Here is an 18,046-nt window from a genome sequence, read left to right on the forward strand (position 1 = left end):
CTTGATCATGGATTTGGGAGGGAATGAGATGAGAGGGGTGAAATGAGATGATGGGGGGTGGGGGGTACCGAGAATATATAAATAACATACCACCCCACCGACTGTGTGTGTGTGTTTTCATCATTTGCGTCTGACGCAGTTGTACTGAGTAGTCAAAGTGTTCATGTTTTCAATAAACTTGTTCAAACAATGTGTGTTTTAAATTTTCGCATGCGCAACATAATACCTAAATTCTTACATGGTGTGGCTATTTTTACTTCTAATTCGCCACACCTGTGGCTACATTGAAAAATTGGTTGCCCACCCCTGCCCTACACCATGTGGGAATTTTTTTTTTTTCCCTTTAAACATTCTATACTTTATTGCCAACAGACACATACACACACCCCTACACCATCACGTGGGAAGTGAACATGAATACATTTTTATATAATACACATGCAGGAATCGAACTCTGGACTTTCCATTTGCTAGACCAATTTTTTACCTGCTACAGGAGTGGTGTGATGTTATGTTTGCTTTTGGAGTTGGTGCCATCACACCAATTCTGTGGCGTAGCAGGTAGAGATTTGGTCTAGCAAATTAAAGGTCCTGGGTTCGATTCCTGTATGATATGTTATAATTTCTAAGTTATTATTTTATATAATTTATAAATTATACATTGTAATTAAAATAAAATGTATAAATTATTATTTTATTTTAATTATAATGTATAATTTATAAATTATTTTATTTATTTTAAAATATTCCTAATAACCTCACTTAGTATCTGAGCCCTATTCCTAATAACCTCACTTAGTATCTGAGCCCTATTCCTAATAACCTCACTTAGTATCTGAGCCCTATTCCTAATAACCTCACTTCGTATCTGAGCCCTATTCCCAATAACCTCAATTAGTATCTGAGCCCTATTCCTAATAAGCTCACTTAGTATGGTATAGGGGTGTGTGTATGTGTCCGTTGGCAATAACAATATAGCAATATACATTATAATTAAAATAAAATAATTTTTTTATATAATTAAAATTATTATTTTATTTTTATTAAAATGTATAATTTATCAATTAATATTTTATTTTATAATTTTAAATTATTATATAAAATAATTTATAAATTATACCATATCATACAGGAATTTAACCCAGAACCTTTCATATGCTAGTACCAATTCTCTACCTTCAAGCCACAGGGTTTATGTGATGTCACAGGCTCTAAAAGCAAACTGAACATATTGTACAAGGTGCAGTCTACTGCACTGTGCTGTAGAGGTTAAGTATATTTATAGGGTCGGTTTTAACACACCAATCCTTTAGCCTTCCAACAGGGGAGATAGAGGCTGATATAGAATGCAAAAATGCTGCCAATAGACATACTGTAAGGCTGTCCTAAATACAAAAGAAAGCCAAGAATCAAATAGGGTGTGAGGTTTTACAGTACAGCAGATAGGAAAATGGGCAGACACCGCAAATTAGAGTTTGATGGCAAATAAGAACCTCTGTTTTTAGTAAAAGCCAGGAGTCTCCATCAGAATCACCTTCTGGCTGGAACATGGCTCATCCGTCTGAGAATTCCTGCAATGAAGTTTTAATCGCCAATATCAATAGATTTCAGCTATCATTTTGTGCCATCTTATTCTCGACAGTTGTATTGATCAGCAGTCTGCGAGCATCTCCATGAGTTGGATAAAGAGAATTGGTTTTAAAGCAGCCCTCTTCACTCATAAAATCCATACAAAAAACTTTGTCAGAAGGATTATTAAATTATTGGCCTTTTTCACCCACCATAACTTAAATAATGTGTATGGTAAACCTACCCAGCTTGAAAATTGAAACACCAGTACAATCAACATCACACTGATGAGACCCACAAGGTCGAAACAGCTGTCTGTGAGTGCTTTGACTGGCTTTGCATCTAATCCCAAGCTGTGTGAACAGCAGAGCATTTGCGTATAAGGGTTCAATGTAAAAATGAATTTGGGGCAAAATGGTGACACGTGTGCTCATTTGCATGTCATTTCCCAGAATCCCATGCTGCAGTGGAAACAATGTATGCTAGGTGATAATGGTGAAAAGCAGGGTTGCAGACCTATCTTAAGACATGTGAACGTGCTAACAAGTGATCTTCTGTATTGGATATATATATATATATATTATTTGCTTAAAATTGGTTAGGATCGTGTGAAACGTGTCTGTTGCTGTATTTTTATGCCTTTTTTTTTTCCTTTTCTTTAAATATGAATGTATACTGATCTATTTAGAAAGCGTGCCTGCGGCATACCCTGCTAGGAAGCAGACATGAGCAGCATGAGGATAAGTAACGTGCAACGGTATTATTAACAAGCTACGTTTTTACAACTCTCGGGATCTCTACAATGTGATATTTGATGTGATGTAAATGATACGTTATGTATAACACAAATGTATCTGAACATAAAATAAAGATTGCCACTCCGAAACTTGGTGCTCCCTGTCGGCGGCGCTGGGTTTTGTGTTGGTCACATCAGACGGCCCACTTCTGCTTCTCTCCGATTCCATGACCTGTTACGGTCAGGGAATGTGAGGGTTCACATACACTTCAGCGGTGCCACTGGGCTAAACGCAGTTAGTTGAGCACAGGGCACAGCTACAAGAGTGATTCTCATTATTTTAACCACTGGCGTATAAATGCTCATGATGAGGAGACCTTGAAGAGATGTAATCGTGGCAACGAATCAAAAATGGTGTTTTAAATAGCATGCCATAGAGAATTGGAAGTGGCTCTGTTTTTGCGACGAGTGCGATCTTATTCTGCATTGAAGTATCTTCACTAGGTCAGTTTGTAAATATTTCAGGCAGATTGATTCATAGAGCAGTTGTCGGCTTCTTAGACTGTGGTCCCAGTGACTGCTACGTGCGCCGTGCGTGTAAGCACCGCCCCTCAATGGGGCTGGGCCCAGTACGCACCATCCCGCTGAAGGTGCAGCCGCGCCGTACTGCCAGGTTTTTTAAACTCTATGAAATTGTGGTTTGAACAAGCGACGGAGGCGTGGCCACGCCCCCGCCGGCCGTTCACCCAATGAGGGCGAGCCAGCCGCGTGAGGTCATGGTCACGTCCCCGCAAAACCCCCACCACGTCCCCTCCCGTCGCAGTCTCCCTCCCTAGATGATCGCGGTTAGCGCTGTGCACGCGCTGCAAAAACCCGCCAGGCGTGCGTGCCACAGTGCTGACTGGGACCGGATTAGGCCGTGCCTATAGTGCCGTCGATGGCGACACGACAGGTGACGTCGCCACCGGCGAAAGTTTTATTTCGCCGGGTGTCGTCGTTGCATAATTCCGGCAATATGATTGGTTCAAGGGCCGTCACGTGACGCGACAGCCCTTGAAAATCACATTTTGCCGGCGCACCAGTTTTCGCGACGGCGCACACTACAAGCGCACATGGCGGTGGCAATGCTTTTGTTTTCGGGCGACGTATCTGGCACTATAAGCACGGCCTTAGGCTTGGTCCCTGCTGGCTGCTGCAGCGCTCGCTATGGCGGGGACAGGTGCCGCCCCTCAATGGGGCTGGGCGCGCTGCGAGGTGCGGCCGCCGCGAGGCGAGTTTTTCAGGCAGACCTGAAAATTGTGATAAACACTAGCGATGGAGTGTTGGGCCACGCCCCCCGGCGGTTCAGCCAATGAGGGCGAACTTGCCAGGTGATGTCATGACCACGCCCCGTCAGGCCCCCTGCAGCTCACTGCAGACCGGGGAATTCCACTGCACGAGTCGCCAGCCGCGCAGGCGCACATGCAGCGCAGGCAGTGGGGCCGGAGCCTTATACTGCAATTCATTTTCATGTGATGGGTTTGGTCCCAGCCGTAGCCAGTTATTCTGTGATATTGGGTGAAGCTTTCTGTGCAGATATCAAACCAATTAATTTAGTTGTAATAGTAGTGGTTCTTTGTGTCCTCTTCGCCACGAGCAAATGCCTGTTTAATCAGATTAACATTAATGCTGCATGCATTAAATCCCATGAGTATAATTGTGATTCCGCCCCCCCCCCCCCCCACCACCATAATTAAACAAATGAGAAGAAAGATAAATACAGTTATAAACATAAGTATAGTTTGGGAAATAAAGTTGTTTAATGTTTTTTTTTTTTTTTTTTTTTTTTTAATTTAGCGGAAATATAAAAAATATAACCACTTCAAAATATATATATTTTTAAACAAATCATGTATCACCTGTGGTGCATTAGAAATACTTTCCATGGTAAACTCTGCCTTTAAACCATTTTTTACAGGAGAGACTCTGCAATTTGCTGCAGGCTTCCCTGCTATTGGGAAAAACAAGAGAAGGGAAAGCGCAAAAAACATCAGAAGTGTAATTCTGCTTTTAATCTTCCCTCTAGAGTTAAAAGTGAGTACTGTATTGCACTTACAATAATAATTAGAAAGTATCGGGCACATATAAATCAACCAGAACATAATCACAAAATTAAAATGTTTATGAAAATTGTAGTTAAAATGTATGTGCAATATTCTTGCACTTTATTTGGACGCAAGACAAATTTTGTATATACTGTATCTAAATGTATATGCAATCTGTGTATATATGTTGGTATACAGATTGTTAGAATACGTTGCATAGATGATCCCATTTAGGTAGAGTATGAGTTTAATACAGTTATTGTGGGACTGCCACCAAGAGTTCAGCTGTTCCTTGTCGGGAAGTCTGACCTGTTGGATCATCCCCCTGATGAAGTGATTGACGTCACAAAACGCGTTGGAAGTAACGGAGGCAAGCTGCGCTGGTGTGGTCCGTGCGAGACACCGTCCTGCTGAGGAACTCCTGAGAGTGCTAATCTGTGTGACTCCATAAAGAGAAGACTGGATACGACCATGCGATGTATACTCCGGTTGATTTATATGTGCCTGATCCTTTCTATGCATTAATACTTTCAATTCTTTACAGGAGATTAAAGACAGCATTACACTATTGGCTTCCCCCCCCCCCACCCCCTTCTTTCCCTTCTCTTTTGTTTTTGCTACCAGTGGAGAATAGCAAAGCATCTCGCTGTGAAGGCTGCAGGCACCAAGGCTTGTTTGAATGGAGAATCCTTCTGGGACCTGTATCACTTATTCATAAGAGTAATTATCTACATCTGTGCTACACCTTTTTTTAGAACACCAGTCCCGAGGGCTTTTAAAACAATTTGTGGTGGTGACTACATGACACACATGAACATCTACTTCCATACATCTTGTGTCTGATTTTGATATGCACAGTTTATTTATTGCAGTGCCACTTATAGTATTATCTCCTTTATCTCACCCGGTGGAAACATTTCCCCCTCCCCCCACATTTTATTGCACAATGTTATAGGTTAGCACATGAGGTCACTACATAAGGAATATAATATTCAATGGTTTATTATAACCGTTTGTGGCGCAGCCTTTTCCTTGTACCCTTCTCTGCTATTGTACAGGATAAAGCTCCGGGAGCCCCTCAAAGCTCTGTATAAAAGCTCTGCTCTTTGTTATCACAACGTGTAACCGGACCACATGATAAATCCACGCCGTGCGCTCATCAGAACCGGGATGTTGGGATGTGACGCAGTGGTTGTAACAGCCATAAAAAAAAGGTGATTTGAAGTAAACCGCATTCCTTCTAATCAGCCCTATGTTACATTTTATTGAATGCATAATGATTTTATAATGCAAGAAAAGAATGCTGAAACATTTAAGATTTAAAAAAATAATAATATTTACTTCTAAATAAAAGTGCTGTGGTACCACTGAATACATCACCTGTAAACCATAGGTTAAAGGTAACGTTGCATTAACACACACACACCCACTGTGACGATGGAGGGGATTTGGCCCGGGATTAAAGGGGTTGCACCCCATTTGGCCACCCCTGACCGCACCGGGAGACCAGGGGTTAACTGGGCTGAGGTCCAGAACTGTGATGTAACCCTTGTTATGACATGTAAATGCATGTTCCCCTGTTCCATTATAATGTCTGGTTACTTAGTGTTTGCATCACACACACACTAGAATCCATCCGGGAGCACAAGGGTTAATAGTTCTTTAATGATTATAGCTCTTTGTGTAATTTTCCCGCCTTTTCAGGCACCATTTTGCATGTCCCTCATTGGCCGCCATTAGGGCTCAATGCATATCAATAGGAATTTGTGCTGTTTTAGTCCTGTTTCCTGTAGTGACCAGCAGGTGGCGTCCGAGAGGGAGAGCGGCGGTTTCCCATTGAAAGTCAATGGGCTCATTGACTTCAATGGAGATGCCTCGAGGTAACCTAGTTGGCTGCCGTCCAGACCGCAAAGCGGATACAATGTCCTTCAAAAGAGCTAAAATCACTGGGTCAAGTTCAACGTCAATTAGCGGGGGAATAAACAGTTATAGGGCACCTAGGGGTAGAATTCTTTTTGCCCCTAGTTCCTAGGCGTCCCCCCACTCGACCACCACCGGGTCCCCGAATCCTGGACCCCCGATAAGGGTCGAACCAGATAGAGCGGGTCGCGCCATAGGCTTCAATGGCGGCGGCAGAAACAGCTCAGAAAAATGACTAAGTGTAAAATGTTGAAATGTGTAAGTCCATATCTCCGGTTCTGGAATGCCCAGAGGGATGGGATTTGGGTGATATGTAGCCAAGATTCCGGCTTTAATGCATGCCCATTTCCAGCCACCTCAGACCCACCAGACGGAGTATGGACCCCCTTGAAGTTCGGGAGTTTTCCCATAGACTTCAATGGCAGAAAACCCCATTGACTTCAATGGCGGCGATTTACCATTGAAAGTCTATGGCGGAGCTGCCCGTTGTTTTCAATGGGGATTTAGTGAAAAGCTGAGATTTCTTTTTCAATGGAGATTTTTGTATTAAAATGATTTAATGTGCATTTGTGTAACTCCGGTTTCTTAGGTCGTAGCAAGTCGCTTTTTGGACCATATGGTGTCCCAGTTCTGGCAATGCGAACTGGGAAGTTTGGACCTGCTAAACCTAACGGAACCGGATATTTTAATACGTTTATGTTTTATGCTTAATAGTGTATCTTAAGGTATGGACAAAGACCCAGAGGAAATTCTTTTGGGCCATAAGGTAGCAGATGGCCCTGGGGACGCCGCTATGTCTAGGATTTAAGTGCTGTTCAAAGAGTTTTATCACCCTCACTGTTTATCCGAAGCCCAAACCAGGGCAGGTCTTAAGTGTTCCAGTTAACACCTTTCAACAAAGGTTTTCCTGCCAGAACTCCAAATGGTAGACTGGCTGGCATTCCTGATGTAAATGTGGGGCTTCAGAAATGAGACCCCCAGAGTTCTACTGCGCATGTGCCAACTAGCAGGGGGGCATGGGTCAGAATGCTTTCCCACGTTAGTGAGTGGCTGGAGGTAATTGTAAACCAATCCCCTGTGCTTAAGGTTAAGAATAGAAGGAGAATGGTTTATAAACTGCTGTCCACCCATATATCCTTTGTCTTCGTTTGCTGATATGTTTACCTGATACCACCTGAATGGTTTCCTGATTGCTGAGAGAAACGCAATGCACTGTCTTCCTGCCCGAGGTCTTTTCATGCTTTTGGGTGTCTTTATGACTATGAAGAGTGCTGTATGAACTGCCAGTCCAGCTGTGACTGCTTCATCATTTTCCTTTTACGTAAGTGTCTATATTTTGCTTGTTAGTTGTACATATTTGCTGTGTTCACCTTTATCAAGGAATAAATTATATTTATCATATCTTAAGTCTCGTCCCAGTTCAAACCCAGGTATATATATATTTATATATAGTTTTTGGTGTAAAATTACAGCCTGTCGCAAGCTCTCGTGACAGGCTTGTAATTAACTGGTGGCAGCGGTGGGATTGAACTGGACCTGGATTACAGTATTCTGCGGGGTACTGTGATCCAGTGGGAACTTGATGGTAATTGCAAGTTCCTGGGACTAAAGATATTGAACACACAGTGTACAACATATAACACAAGATATGGCACCTCCTCACTGTTCCCCTACTTGTGAGAAGCATTTCCCCCAGAACCAAAGTGCCGACCATCCGTCTGACTGGAGCCGGGCACTGAGACCAGAGGAGTGCATCAAGTCGGCGCGGGGAGCAGCAGCCAGCAAGGGTGAGAGAGAGACGGCAATCGGTGAGCATGAAACCCGGCAGGCTGAGCAAAGATCCGCAGCTGCTGTAACCATCACACCGCCCGGAGAGCAGGGAAGGGACCCAGCTCCGGGACGGCAGAGACTTGTGGAGGGAGCGGGTGGTCTTGCACCAGGAGAGGTATTGGCCGTTGCGGCGGCCAGTCCATTTTACCCAGAATTGCTGGCCCTGATGTTTGCGCACGGAGAGATGTCCCCGGCTGAGCGGCTCGAGCAGCTGAAGCTGGCGATGATCCGACCCACTTATCCCCTCCCAGAGCCCGGCGCTCAAGCCTCTCCGCTCTGGACTCCGTTGCCCCTTGCTGGGGTTAGTCCACCGGCGGCGGAGAAGCTCTGGAATGAGCCCGGCGCTCAAGCAACTCCGCTCTGGACTCCGTTGCCCCTTGCTGGGGTTAGTCCACCGGTGGCGGAGAAGCACCGGCAGCTGCTGCGGCACTGCCAACAAATGGGCCACAATAATGCCCAGTGCCCTGACCGTGCGCGGTCAGGCGAAGAAGCCCCTCAGGGCCAACGTTCACGAGCTGCGGAAAAGATGACCCAGTTAGCGGCATCCTCTGATGGCTCCCGCCCAGCCAGGGCGACAACCCTCCTCGGGACGTCTCCTGGAGAACCTGGACGGGCTGCATCAGCAACAGTGGCGGAGAGCAGCGGCCATCCACCTGATCCCGGCGGAGAACCAGCGGCGGCGGCAGAGAAGACGCCGCCACTCCGGCATCCTGCCGGTGGCAATTTTATTCGGGGGGAGGGACAGGGGTTATGGGAGGGGGTTATTTTACCAAGTTTGCATGGAGCTGAGTTGCTCCACAAATACCTGGGACCCCGGTCCTGCATCGTTTCCCCTGTGCCAAACCCGGGCGCTGCTGCGGCGGCGACCCGTTGCTTACCGGCCCAGATGTTGCCGGCGGCAGCCACTCCAGTCCCCCTGCAATTGGGACCAACGAAGGCGGCGGTCTCTGCGGGGACTAGCGAGGTAAGCCAGACCAAGTCGCAGACTGACCCTGACTTATTTTTCCCTATGACTGTACCCTGTTGTTTCACTCTAGGGGTGACGGGGGGGTGGCAGGAGATAGGGGCACCAGGGGAGGGGAAGGAAGGGCAGCTGGTAGGGCAGTCAGGATTCCCCATTACCTTGGCGGGGCAGCAAGGGGACTCTCAGTTAAGAGCCCCACTGTTGCAGCCTTGCTCTGGGCTGGAGGTATCAGGGGTTGTGGCAAAGTTAGACCACCCCCGGATTACCTGCCAGCCAGAAGCTAAGGTGGGTGCATCTGCACCAGCAACCCTGAGCTCATCCCTGGTAATGGGGCCACAGCTTCAGGGAGAGGGGCTAGCCCCGTTAGCACCCAGCTCTAGGGTAGGATTGCCTGGGAGAAGGTTGGGTGGGCCAGTGGGAACCGGGGAGGGAAGGCAGCAAGTGAGCCAGCCAGTTTTCCCCGTTACCCTGGCAGAGCATCAGGGGGTGTCTCAGATCTGCAACCCCCTGTTGCAGCCTAGCTATGGGCTGGGGGTATCATGGACAGTGGCCAGTTTGTGCCATCCCAGAGATACCTGCCAGCCAAAAGCTAAGGCGGTTGCATCTGGAGAGGTGCCCCTGAGCTCATCCCTGGTAAGGGGGAGACAGTGTCAGGGAGATGGCCTCACTCAGGTGTCCCTAGGACCCAGGTTAGGGTTAGCTAGGGAGAAGCGGAGTGAGGGGGGGCTGCAGGTAGATAGCCAGCAGCATATCTCAGTGGGAGAAGGGCTAGTGGTAGCCGGGGAGGTACAGCAGCAGGTATTGCAGCTAGATTCCCCCATTACCCTGGCAGAGCCTCAGGGGGTTTCTCAGATCAGCAACCCCCTGTTGCAGCCTAGCTATGGGCTGGGGGTATCCGGGGCAGTGGCAGGCTTATGCCACCCCAGGGATATCTGCCAGCCAAGCGCTAAGGCGGTTGCATCTGGAGAGCTGCCCCTGAGCTCATCCCTGGTAAGGGGGAGACAAGGTCAGGGAGGTAGGTGCACTCAGGTAGTTCCAGGGTCTGGGGTAGAATTGCCCAGGGAGGAGAGGAGTGCAGGTGGGCTGCAGGGAGGTAAGCAGCAGGCTGAGGTGCTGGGCCTAGGGAAGGCTAGGCAGGGAGGCACCGTGGAGCAGGGGGAGATAGGAGGTCAGTGGGGTGTTAGGCAGCTGGCAGAAGCTAGGGATTGGCTAGGTAGGCCGAAAGTCCCGTGACCCCCCTGACAGATCCCCCAGGGTTCCCAAAGGAGGGGCTGTGGGTAGATAGGCAGCCAGGGAGGAGAGTCAGGAGTATGGCGGAGCAGCTACAGGGTGGCACAGAGCCAGGGCAGGTAGGGTCCCTACAGAATAGTGACATCGCCCTTGCCCAGACTTGGTTGACAGGAAAGCGACGGTCTGTGCTGGATAGCTGGTCTCCTGCAGATACAGAGACATGCCAGTCTCTGGGCAGTGTGCAGCCTGGACTGCACCGGGGCCCCTTCACCACGGACTTGGTTCCCAAGGCACTGGGTGGGGGGCAGAGGGAGGCAAAGGAGAATGCCCGGCAGCCAAGGTGGAGCCCTGCTCCACAGGATCTGGACTTTACAATCCACTGTGGCCAGGACAATGTACTGGACAATGCCGGAGGACAATGTTGCCAGGCCAATCCCTCAGGATTTATTGAGTGCGTCAAGGGCGCCAGTGGTACCCCAGGGCCTGGGGGAGGCGACTGGGGCACCAGGCTCCATTGAGCAGGGGAGGTGTGACGATGGAGGGGATTTGGCCCGGGATTAAAGGGGTTGCACCCCATTTGGCCACCCCTGACCGCACCGGGAGACCAGGGGTTAACTGGGCTGAGGTCCAGAACTGTGATGTAACCCTTGTTATGACATGTAAATGCATGTTCCCCTGTTCCATTATAATGTCTGGTTACTTAGTGTTTGCATCACACACACACTAGAATCCATCCGGGAGCACAAGGGTTAATAGTTCTTTAATGATTATAGCTCTTTGTGTAATTTTCCCGCCTTTTCAGGCACCATTTTGCAGGTCCCCCATTGGCCGCCATTAGGGCTCAATGCATATCAATAGGAATTTGTGCTGTTTTAGTCCTGTTTCCTGTAGTGACCAGCAGGTGGCGTCCGAGAGGGAGAGCGGCGGTTTCCCATTGAAAGTCAATGGGCTCATTGACTTCAATGGAGATGCCTCGAGGTAACCTAGTTGGCTGCCGTCCAGACCGCAAACCGCAAAGCGGATACAATGTCCTTCAAAAGAGCTAAAATCACTGGGTCAAGTTCAACGTCAATTAGCGGGGGAATAAACAGTTCTAGGGCACCTAGGGGTAGAATTCTTTTTGCCCCTAGTTCCTAGGCGTCCCCCCACTCGACCACCACCGGGTCCCCGAATCCTGGACCCCCGATAAGGGTCGAACCAGATAGAGCGGGTCGCACCATAGGCTTCAATGGCGGCGGCAGAAACAGCTCAGAAAAATGACTAAGTGTAAAATGTTGAAATGTGTAAGTCCATATCTCCGGTTCTGGAATGCCCAGAGGGATGGGATTTGGGTGATATGTAGCCAAGATTCCGGCTTTAATGCATGCCCATTTCCAGCCCCCTCAGACCCACCAGACGGAGTATGGACCCCCTTGAAGTTCGGGAGTTTTCCCATAGACTTCAATGGCAGAAAACCCCATTGACTTCAATGGCGGCGATTTACCATTGAAAGTCTATGGCGGAGCTGCCCGTTGTTTTCAATGGGGATTTAGTGAAAAGCTGAGATTTCTTTTTCAATGGAGATTTTTGTATTAAAATGATTTAATGTGCATTTGTGTAACTCCGGTTTCTTAGGTCGTAGGAAGTCGCTTTTTGGACCATATGGTGTCCCAGTTCTGGCAATGCGAACTGGGAAGTTTGGACCTGCTAAACCTAACGGAACCGGATATTTTAATACGTTTATGTTTTATGCTTAATAGTGTATCTTAAGGTATGGACAAAGACCCAGAGGAAATTCTTTTGGGCCATAAGGTAGCAGATGGCCCTGGGGACGCCGCTATGTCTAGGATTTAAGTGCTGTTCAAAGAGTTTTATCACCCTCACTGTTTATCCGAAGCCCAAACCAGGGCAGGTCTTAAGTGTTCCAGTTAACACCTTTCAACAAAGGTTTTCCTGCCAGAACTCCAAATGGTAGACTGGCTGGCATTCCTGATGTAAATGTGGGGCTTCAGAAATGAGACCCCCAGAGTTCTACTGCGCATGTGCCAACTAGCAGGGGGGCATGGGTCAGAATGCTTTCCCACGTTAGTGAGTGGCTGGAGGTAATTGTAAACCAATCCCCTGTGCTTAAGGTTAAGAATAGAAGGAGAATGGTTTATAAACTGCTGTCCACCCATATATCCTTTGTCTTCGTTTGCTGATATGGTTACCTGATACCACCTGAATGGTTTCCTGATTGCTGAGAGAAACGCTATGCACTGTCTTCCTGCCCGAGGTCTTTTCATGCTTTTGGGTGTCTTTATGACTATGAAGAGTGCTGTATGAACTGCCAGTCCAGCTGTGACTGCTTCATCATTTTCCTTTTACGTAAGTGTCTATATTTTGCTTGTTAGTTGTACATATTTGCTGTGTTCTCCTTTATCAAGGAATAAATTATATTTATCATATCTTAAGTCTCGTCCCAGTTCAAACCCAGGTATATATATATTTATATATAGTTTTTGGTGTAAAATTACAGCCTGTCGCAAGCTCTCGTGACACCCACACCCACCCACACCCACCCACCCACACACACACTTGTAAAAAGGGCTAATTCATGTTATAAAGTGGAAGCTACATTAGGTTAATCCCTAATGCAGTGCTTGCTGCAAAACGAAGACCTGAGATGAGCCTTTTGCTGGGCTCTGTCCTAGGTGGGTGGTTTCCAGGGAAACCGAGCATAAGTTCAGTGAACGCGCAATAACTGGATTTCATTTTTATTTTGCCATCTTGAACATGGCTTTATAATAAAATCCATTGCTTGGACTAGTTTCGTAGTACATACGAATGGATATTTGCCAGAAACGGGCCCCGTCTTCAGAGAGGAACATTTCTGTTATTTTACTTCACGCTGTATATCAGAAACAAATTGAATTTTGACGACATTAGGGAAATTATTGAATTGACAAACAAAATGTGGTCGTACGGCGTGTAGGACGGGAAAACGTCTGCAACATATCGGGAGAAATTCTGAATTTCTAGTGAGCTGGAGTGGGTGGGAGTACCCCTGTTGTAACTCCAGCATTGGATGGGGGGGGGGGGGGCGAGGGAAATAACTGTATTGGTATTAAAAGAAAGACGATTGGGTATCGCACCTTTGAATGAAATGAAGACTCGGGACATGTCTAAGCCATGAGGTGCCCCTGCATCTTATCTTTGCGAGTGCCACAGCATATGCAAACACCTGGATCAGTGCCACGACCCTGTGCCATGGCCGGGGGGGAACATTCTGCTGGCTGCTCGGCAGCCGTGCCTGGCGACTGAGCGGCTGCTATCTACTCTCTCTTATATTCTCTCTTTCCCCTCTCAGCCTGGCACTGAGTGAGAGGAAAGGCGAATCGAAGCCTCCCCTCCTCCAGGCTGCGCAGCTGACGTGATTTAGGTGTGTGGGAGGGGGAAGAGATCATTGTTTAGGGAGAATGGTGTTTTGGCTATGTGTGTGTAGGGTAAAGGTGTGTAGTATGAGTAAGAGAACGGGGAGTGTGTGTGGTGTGTATGCGAGGGGAAAGGTGAGTGGGGTGCGAGTGTGTGGATTGTGTGAGCAAAAACTGGATGTGTGCAAGATTAGTGAAGGTGGCAGGTGGGTTGAATGTTGAGTGATTATGAAGTGCGACAAAGGGAGTGAATGTGAAGTATGTAAAAAGGGAGAGAGTGTAGTGGGCCTGTGCTTGGGAATGTGAGCCAGAAGCGCTAAGTGAAGTCCGATGAGCAGGGGTGCCCCAAGATTTAAAAAAATCTTCCAAAGGTGCCCCCGCTCCAAAAAGGTTGTGAACCACTGATCATTTAATAACCATGTTCTCTATTTCTTTAGGATGCCTTACATCTTCCACAGCGACCCCCTCTCCACTGCTTCACTTTGATTCCTGTTGTGGCCCTCACACTAAAGTTCCTAATGCAGCTGTTTAGACTGAAGGACTCATGGTGCTTCCTTCCTTGGATGTTGTTTATATCCTGGACTTCCCATCACGTGCGAGATGGGATCCGCCATGGCCTTTGGATCTGTCCATTTGGAAAGACGGCTCCTCTACCATACTGGCTGTACGTGGCAATCACAGCCTCCTTACCACATCTGTGTTCACTCATCATGTACTTAACGGGAACTAGAGAGTTGATGACTGCAAAGCACGGAATACGCATTGATGTCTAAAGTAAACGTGGGGAAGGAAATCTGATGTGTTCAGGTGTTTACAAAAAATATATAGGTTTTTTACACATTCCAATCTGATTTTAACCCAACTCTTCAGCAAATTAACCCATTTTATGACTTTGCCAGGTCAGAGAGGTCTGTCTGTTGGGATATACTGTATATTTAAGGCTTAACTCAAGTTTGGCCATACAAAACTAAATTAAGAAATATATACCGTCTACGGTTCACAACCTGAAGTGATAAATATCTCAACTGATCTTTCATTACTACATTCTAAGTGTATTTTCACTTCTGTATAGAGATGTGCATCTAATTTTACAGTGCTGGGTTATATTAGTGATCAGGTTGTGATACCTTTTAGTGGACCAACTATTAGGGTTCTTCACAGATTTTGTGTTTTTGAAAATTCCTGTATACTATAATTTAATCTATAGAGAACCCTAATGTTGGGCCCATGAGGGGGTATCAAAGTCTACATTTTTCCATTACTAATCCGGCTTCTAGAACTTTGAACTATGTTATATTAGTGAGACCATCAATGCAATAAAGTTGTGATGAAGTCCATAATCAGTTAAGAAGCAGTACGGTCCATATTACATCATTACTGCACTGGGGTTATCAGTATTTACACTACAAGACTATCATTTTTCATGTTACTTTAATAAATTGCCACCATAAATGTCTAACAAAACCACTCATTTTAGAATACTGTCAACTTTTAATGATCCATAGGTGCAGCCAGGGGGAAATTGGATGGGATATTTAATAAAACATGGTTATTATTATCATCAGCAACTACAGTATATACAATTAGCTAAACTAGCTCAAGTGACCCCAGAGTTATACTGTATTTATCCATGTATAGTTTACAGTATCAAGGCACTTCTCATTTGGCGCTATTTTTAGCTCGCAATTATTGTACGTGTCTTACTAAGCGTGGTTGGTCCAAACACATAATTAGTTCATCATAGTACTGTTCCCAATGGGTATTTGTTACTTGGTAACAAATGCCGGCCAAAGCTGCAGTATACTCTTGAAAGTGCACAGTGTTTTGTTTTTTTGTGACCTTAAATTCCATGTCCCCCCCCCCCATTAGGAAATGGCCAGCTATATTTCAGTAGCTGTTTGACGCAGTCATCTTGTCCAGAGTAACACTATTTCATGCCAGGAGGAGGCACTCTTTGACATGGTACCTTTCAGACTTCAGAAAACACCTCGCTCTGTGCTTCTGATTTTTAGCTTTTTAATTTATAAGATGGCAGAATAACTGAATTCTGAAACCGCCCGACACTTTTGACTATAATTGGCTTAAATGTCAAAATTGTTTTACTGTCTAATACACATACTGTATACCGCTGGTGAATCTAATGTGAGGTTGATGTTACAAATGTTTTGCTAAATGTTTCTGGTTTGTATCTCTGTGACTCTTAAGTCATTGGACCTTCTTATCACCCATCACGTGTACAGAGTTGAATATTTGGTTTTATTTGCTCTTGTTTGTAACATTGGGCACAAGTGCCTGTTTTCCTGGGCCATCTCAGAGCACTGCGGTGGTTGTGACTTACTGCCAATAAAAATTGTTGAAACCAAACTCGAGTCTGATTATGGTACATCCAGCGATCGCCCATATTGCTCCACCCTGCGTTTCTGTAGCTCTCTTATGCAGATTACGAAAATAAAGTATTCCAGCGGTTTAATGATGATGGGATTTGAACAAACCAACCATTAGGTGAAACAGAATTGACATGATCCCACAAATGACTGCAGATTTACAAATTACAGCTTGAAATACAAAGGCGACAGGCTTGTTTCAACCTTGAGAGGTTTATTTGAAAGAGTCTCAGTAAATTATGATCCCTCTTGGGGAGAATGTGTAATTGTAAGGAACTGAAAGGAAGCCAAAACGTTAGCATTTATAGCATGATGCAGTGACCAAAAGCAAAGGGGCCTGCGCACACCAAAAAGAGATGCAAACCAATGAATGCAAGAGAGTCATTTAATGACTGAACTCAGTCACACAGATCCAACGTTTTAGTGCAAGCACCTTCATTTTTAGTAAACGTTTATTGCTCACACTTACACACATGTGGCAGACATAATTGTTCACACTTTTACACACGTAGCACACATTATTGCTCACACTTATACACACGTAGCAGACATTATTGCTCACACTTATACACACGTAGCAGACATTATTGCTCACACTTATACACACGTAGCAGACATTATTGCTCACACTTATACACACGTAGCAGACATTATTGCTCACACTTATACACACGTAGCAGACATTATTGCTCACACTTATACACACGTAGCAGACATTATTGCTCACACTTATACACACGTAGCAGACATTATTGTTCACACTTACACACACGTTGCAGACATTATTGCTCACACTTATACACACGTAGCAGACATTATTGCTCACACTTATACACACGTAGCAGACATTATTGCTCACACTTATACACACGTAGCAGACATTATTGTTCGCCCTGGCGCATGCCAGCAGATACAATAGTGCGGCACCCTCGCATCTTTTTCACACACGGGTAAATCGATATAACGCCACCGAAGAACAATGTTTTGTGAAGGACCCTGGTCTTTGGCCATGGGACAGCGTGTCCATGCGGACGCTGCCCTGTGGATTTGATATAAATAGGGGAGATTTGGCAGTTAAACGTTATTATTTAAATCTCACCTTCATCGCCCTCCCTCCCTTTTTGTTTTATTTAAATTTTAGTTGCTTCATTTATAGCTTTTATTTTAAGATTTGCTTGTTTGTGTCATTTTAATTGTGATATATATATATATATATATATATATATATATATGATATATGTAACGGGTATTCCCCCCCCCCCCCAATCGCAGGTAGAGTGTAGGTGCGGAGAACCTAATGTTACCTGGTGTGGTGCTTTACCTGTTAGGCTCCCAGGAGGGCTGAGCTTCCGCCACGGGGAACCTGGGGCAAGTATAATATGAGTAACCGCGTACTCGGTGCAGCGCCTCCACCTGCGATGGCTCCCACCAGAGGGGGAGTGGTTCCTCGCAGGACAATATATGTTAATACACACACAGCATGTATGACAACCAATGCCTTTACTAGTGTGACCGTACTCATGCATAACAATCAATAAATCAACAGGTGTCCCTCCCTAGAGGAGACACTAACTACTGCGTCTCGCAGGACGCTACCTCCACCTGCACCTCCACCGGATGATCCCACCCAGTGTCCAGTAACCACACACAGTATCACCCCACCCTCAAGTGAGATAGTTATGTGTGACTGCGCAGCCACTATGTCCCGTGTGAATGTGATATGACTCGTTGGTGCACTTGTTGATTACCTGCCAGGCACTCCGGTGCCCGGGCCTGCCAAGGAACTTCACAAGGGATCCTGATGTCGGCTGTACACCGGAATTACCGTCCGGGGCGATCCCACCCGGATGGCTGCTGCAGCAACAGCGAAGGTCTGAGCCCAAACCTCTGGACGGACGCGCAGCGTCCGCTGGGTCCCTAACTGACTCTGAATAGTA

The 18,046-nt window shown here is 46.2% G+C and overlaps 1 protein-coding gene across 2 annotated transcripts in view; it reads left to right on the forward strand.

The window, feature by feature from the left end:
* Positions 1-16,089, forward strand: part of TMEM267 (transmembrane protein 267) — a 28,307-nt gene extending 12,218 nt beyond the window's left edge. For both annotated transcript variants that reach the window (XM_075588942.1, XM_075588934.1), the window contains one exon: positions 14,163-16,089. In XM_075588942.1, coding sequence (XP_075445057.1) covers positions 14,163-14,498 — 336 coding nt within the window. In that variant the 3' untranslated portion in view covers positions 14,499-16,089. The remainder of the gene's footprint in view (positions 1-14,162) is intronic.
* The last annotated feature ends 1,957 nt before the right edge of the window (positions 16,090-18,046 follow it).

This window comes from Ascaphus truei, chromosome 1 (assembly GCF_040206685.1).
Source record: "Ascaphus truei isolate aAscTru1 chromosome 1, aAscTru1.hap1, whole genome shotgun sequence".
NCBI classification, from domain to species: Eukaryota; Metazoa; Chordata; class Amphibia; order Anura; family Ascaphidae; genus Ascaphus; species Ascaphus truei.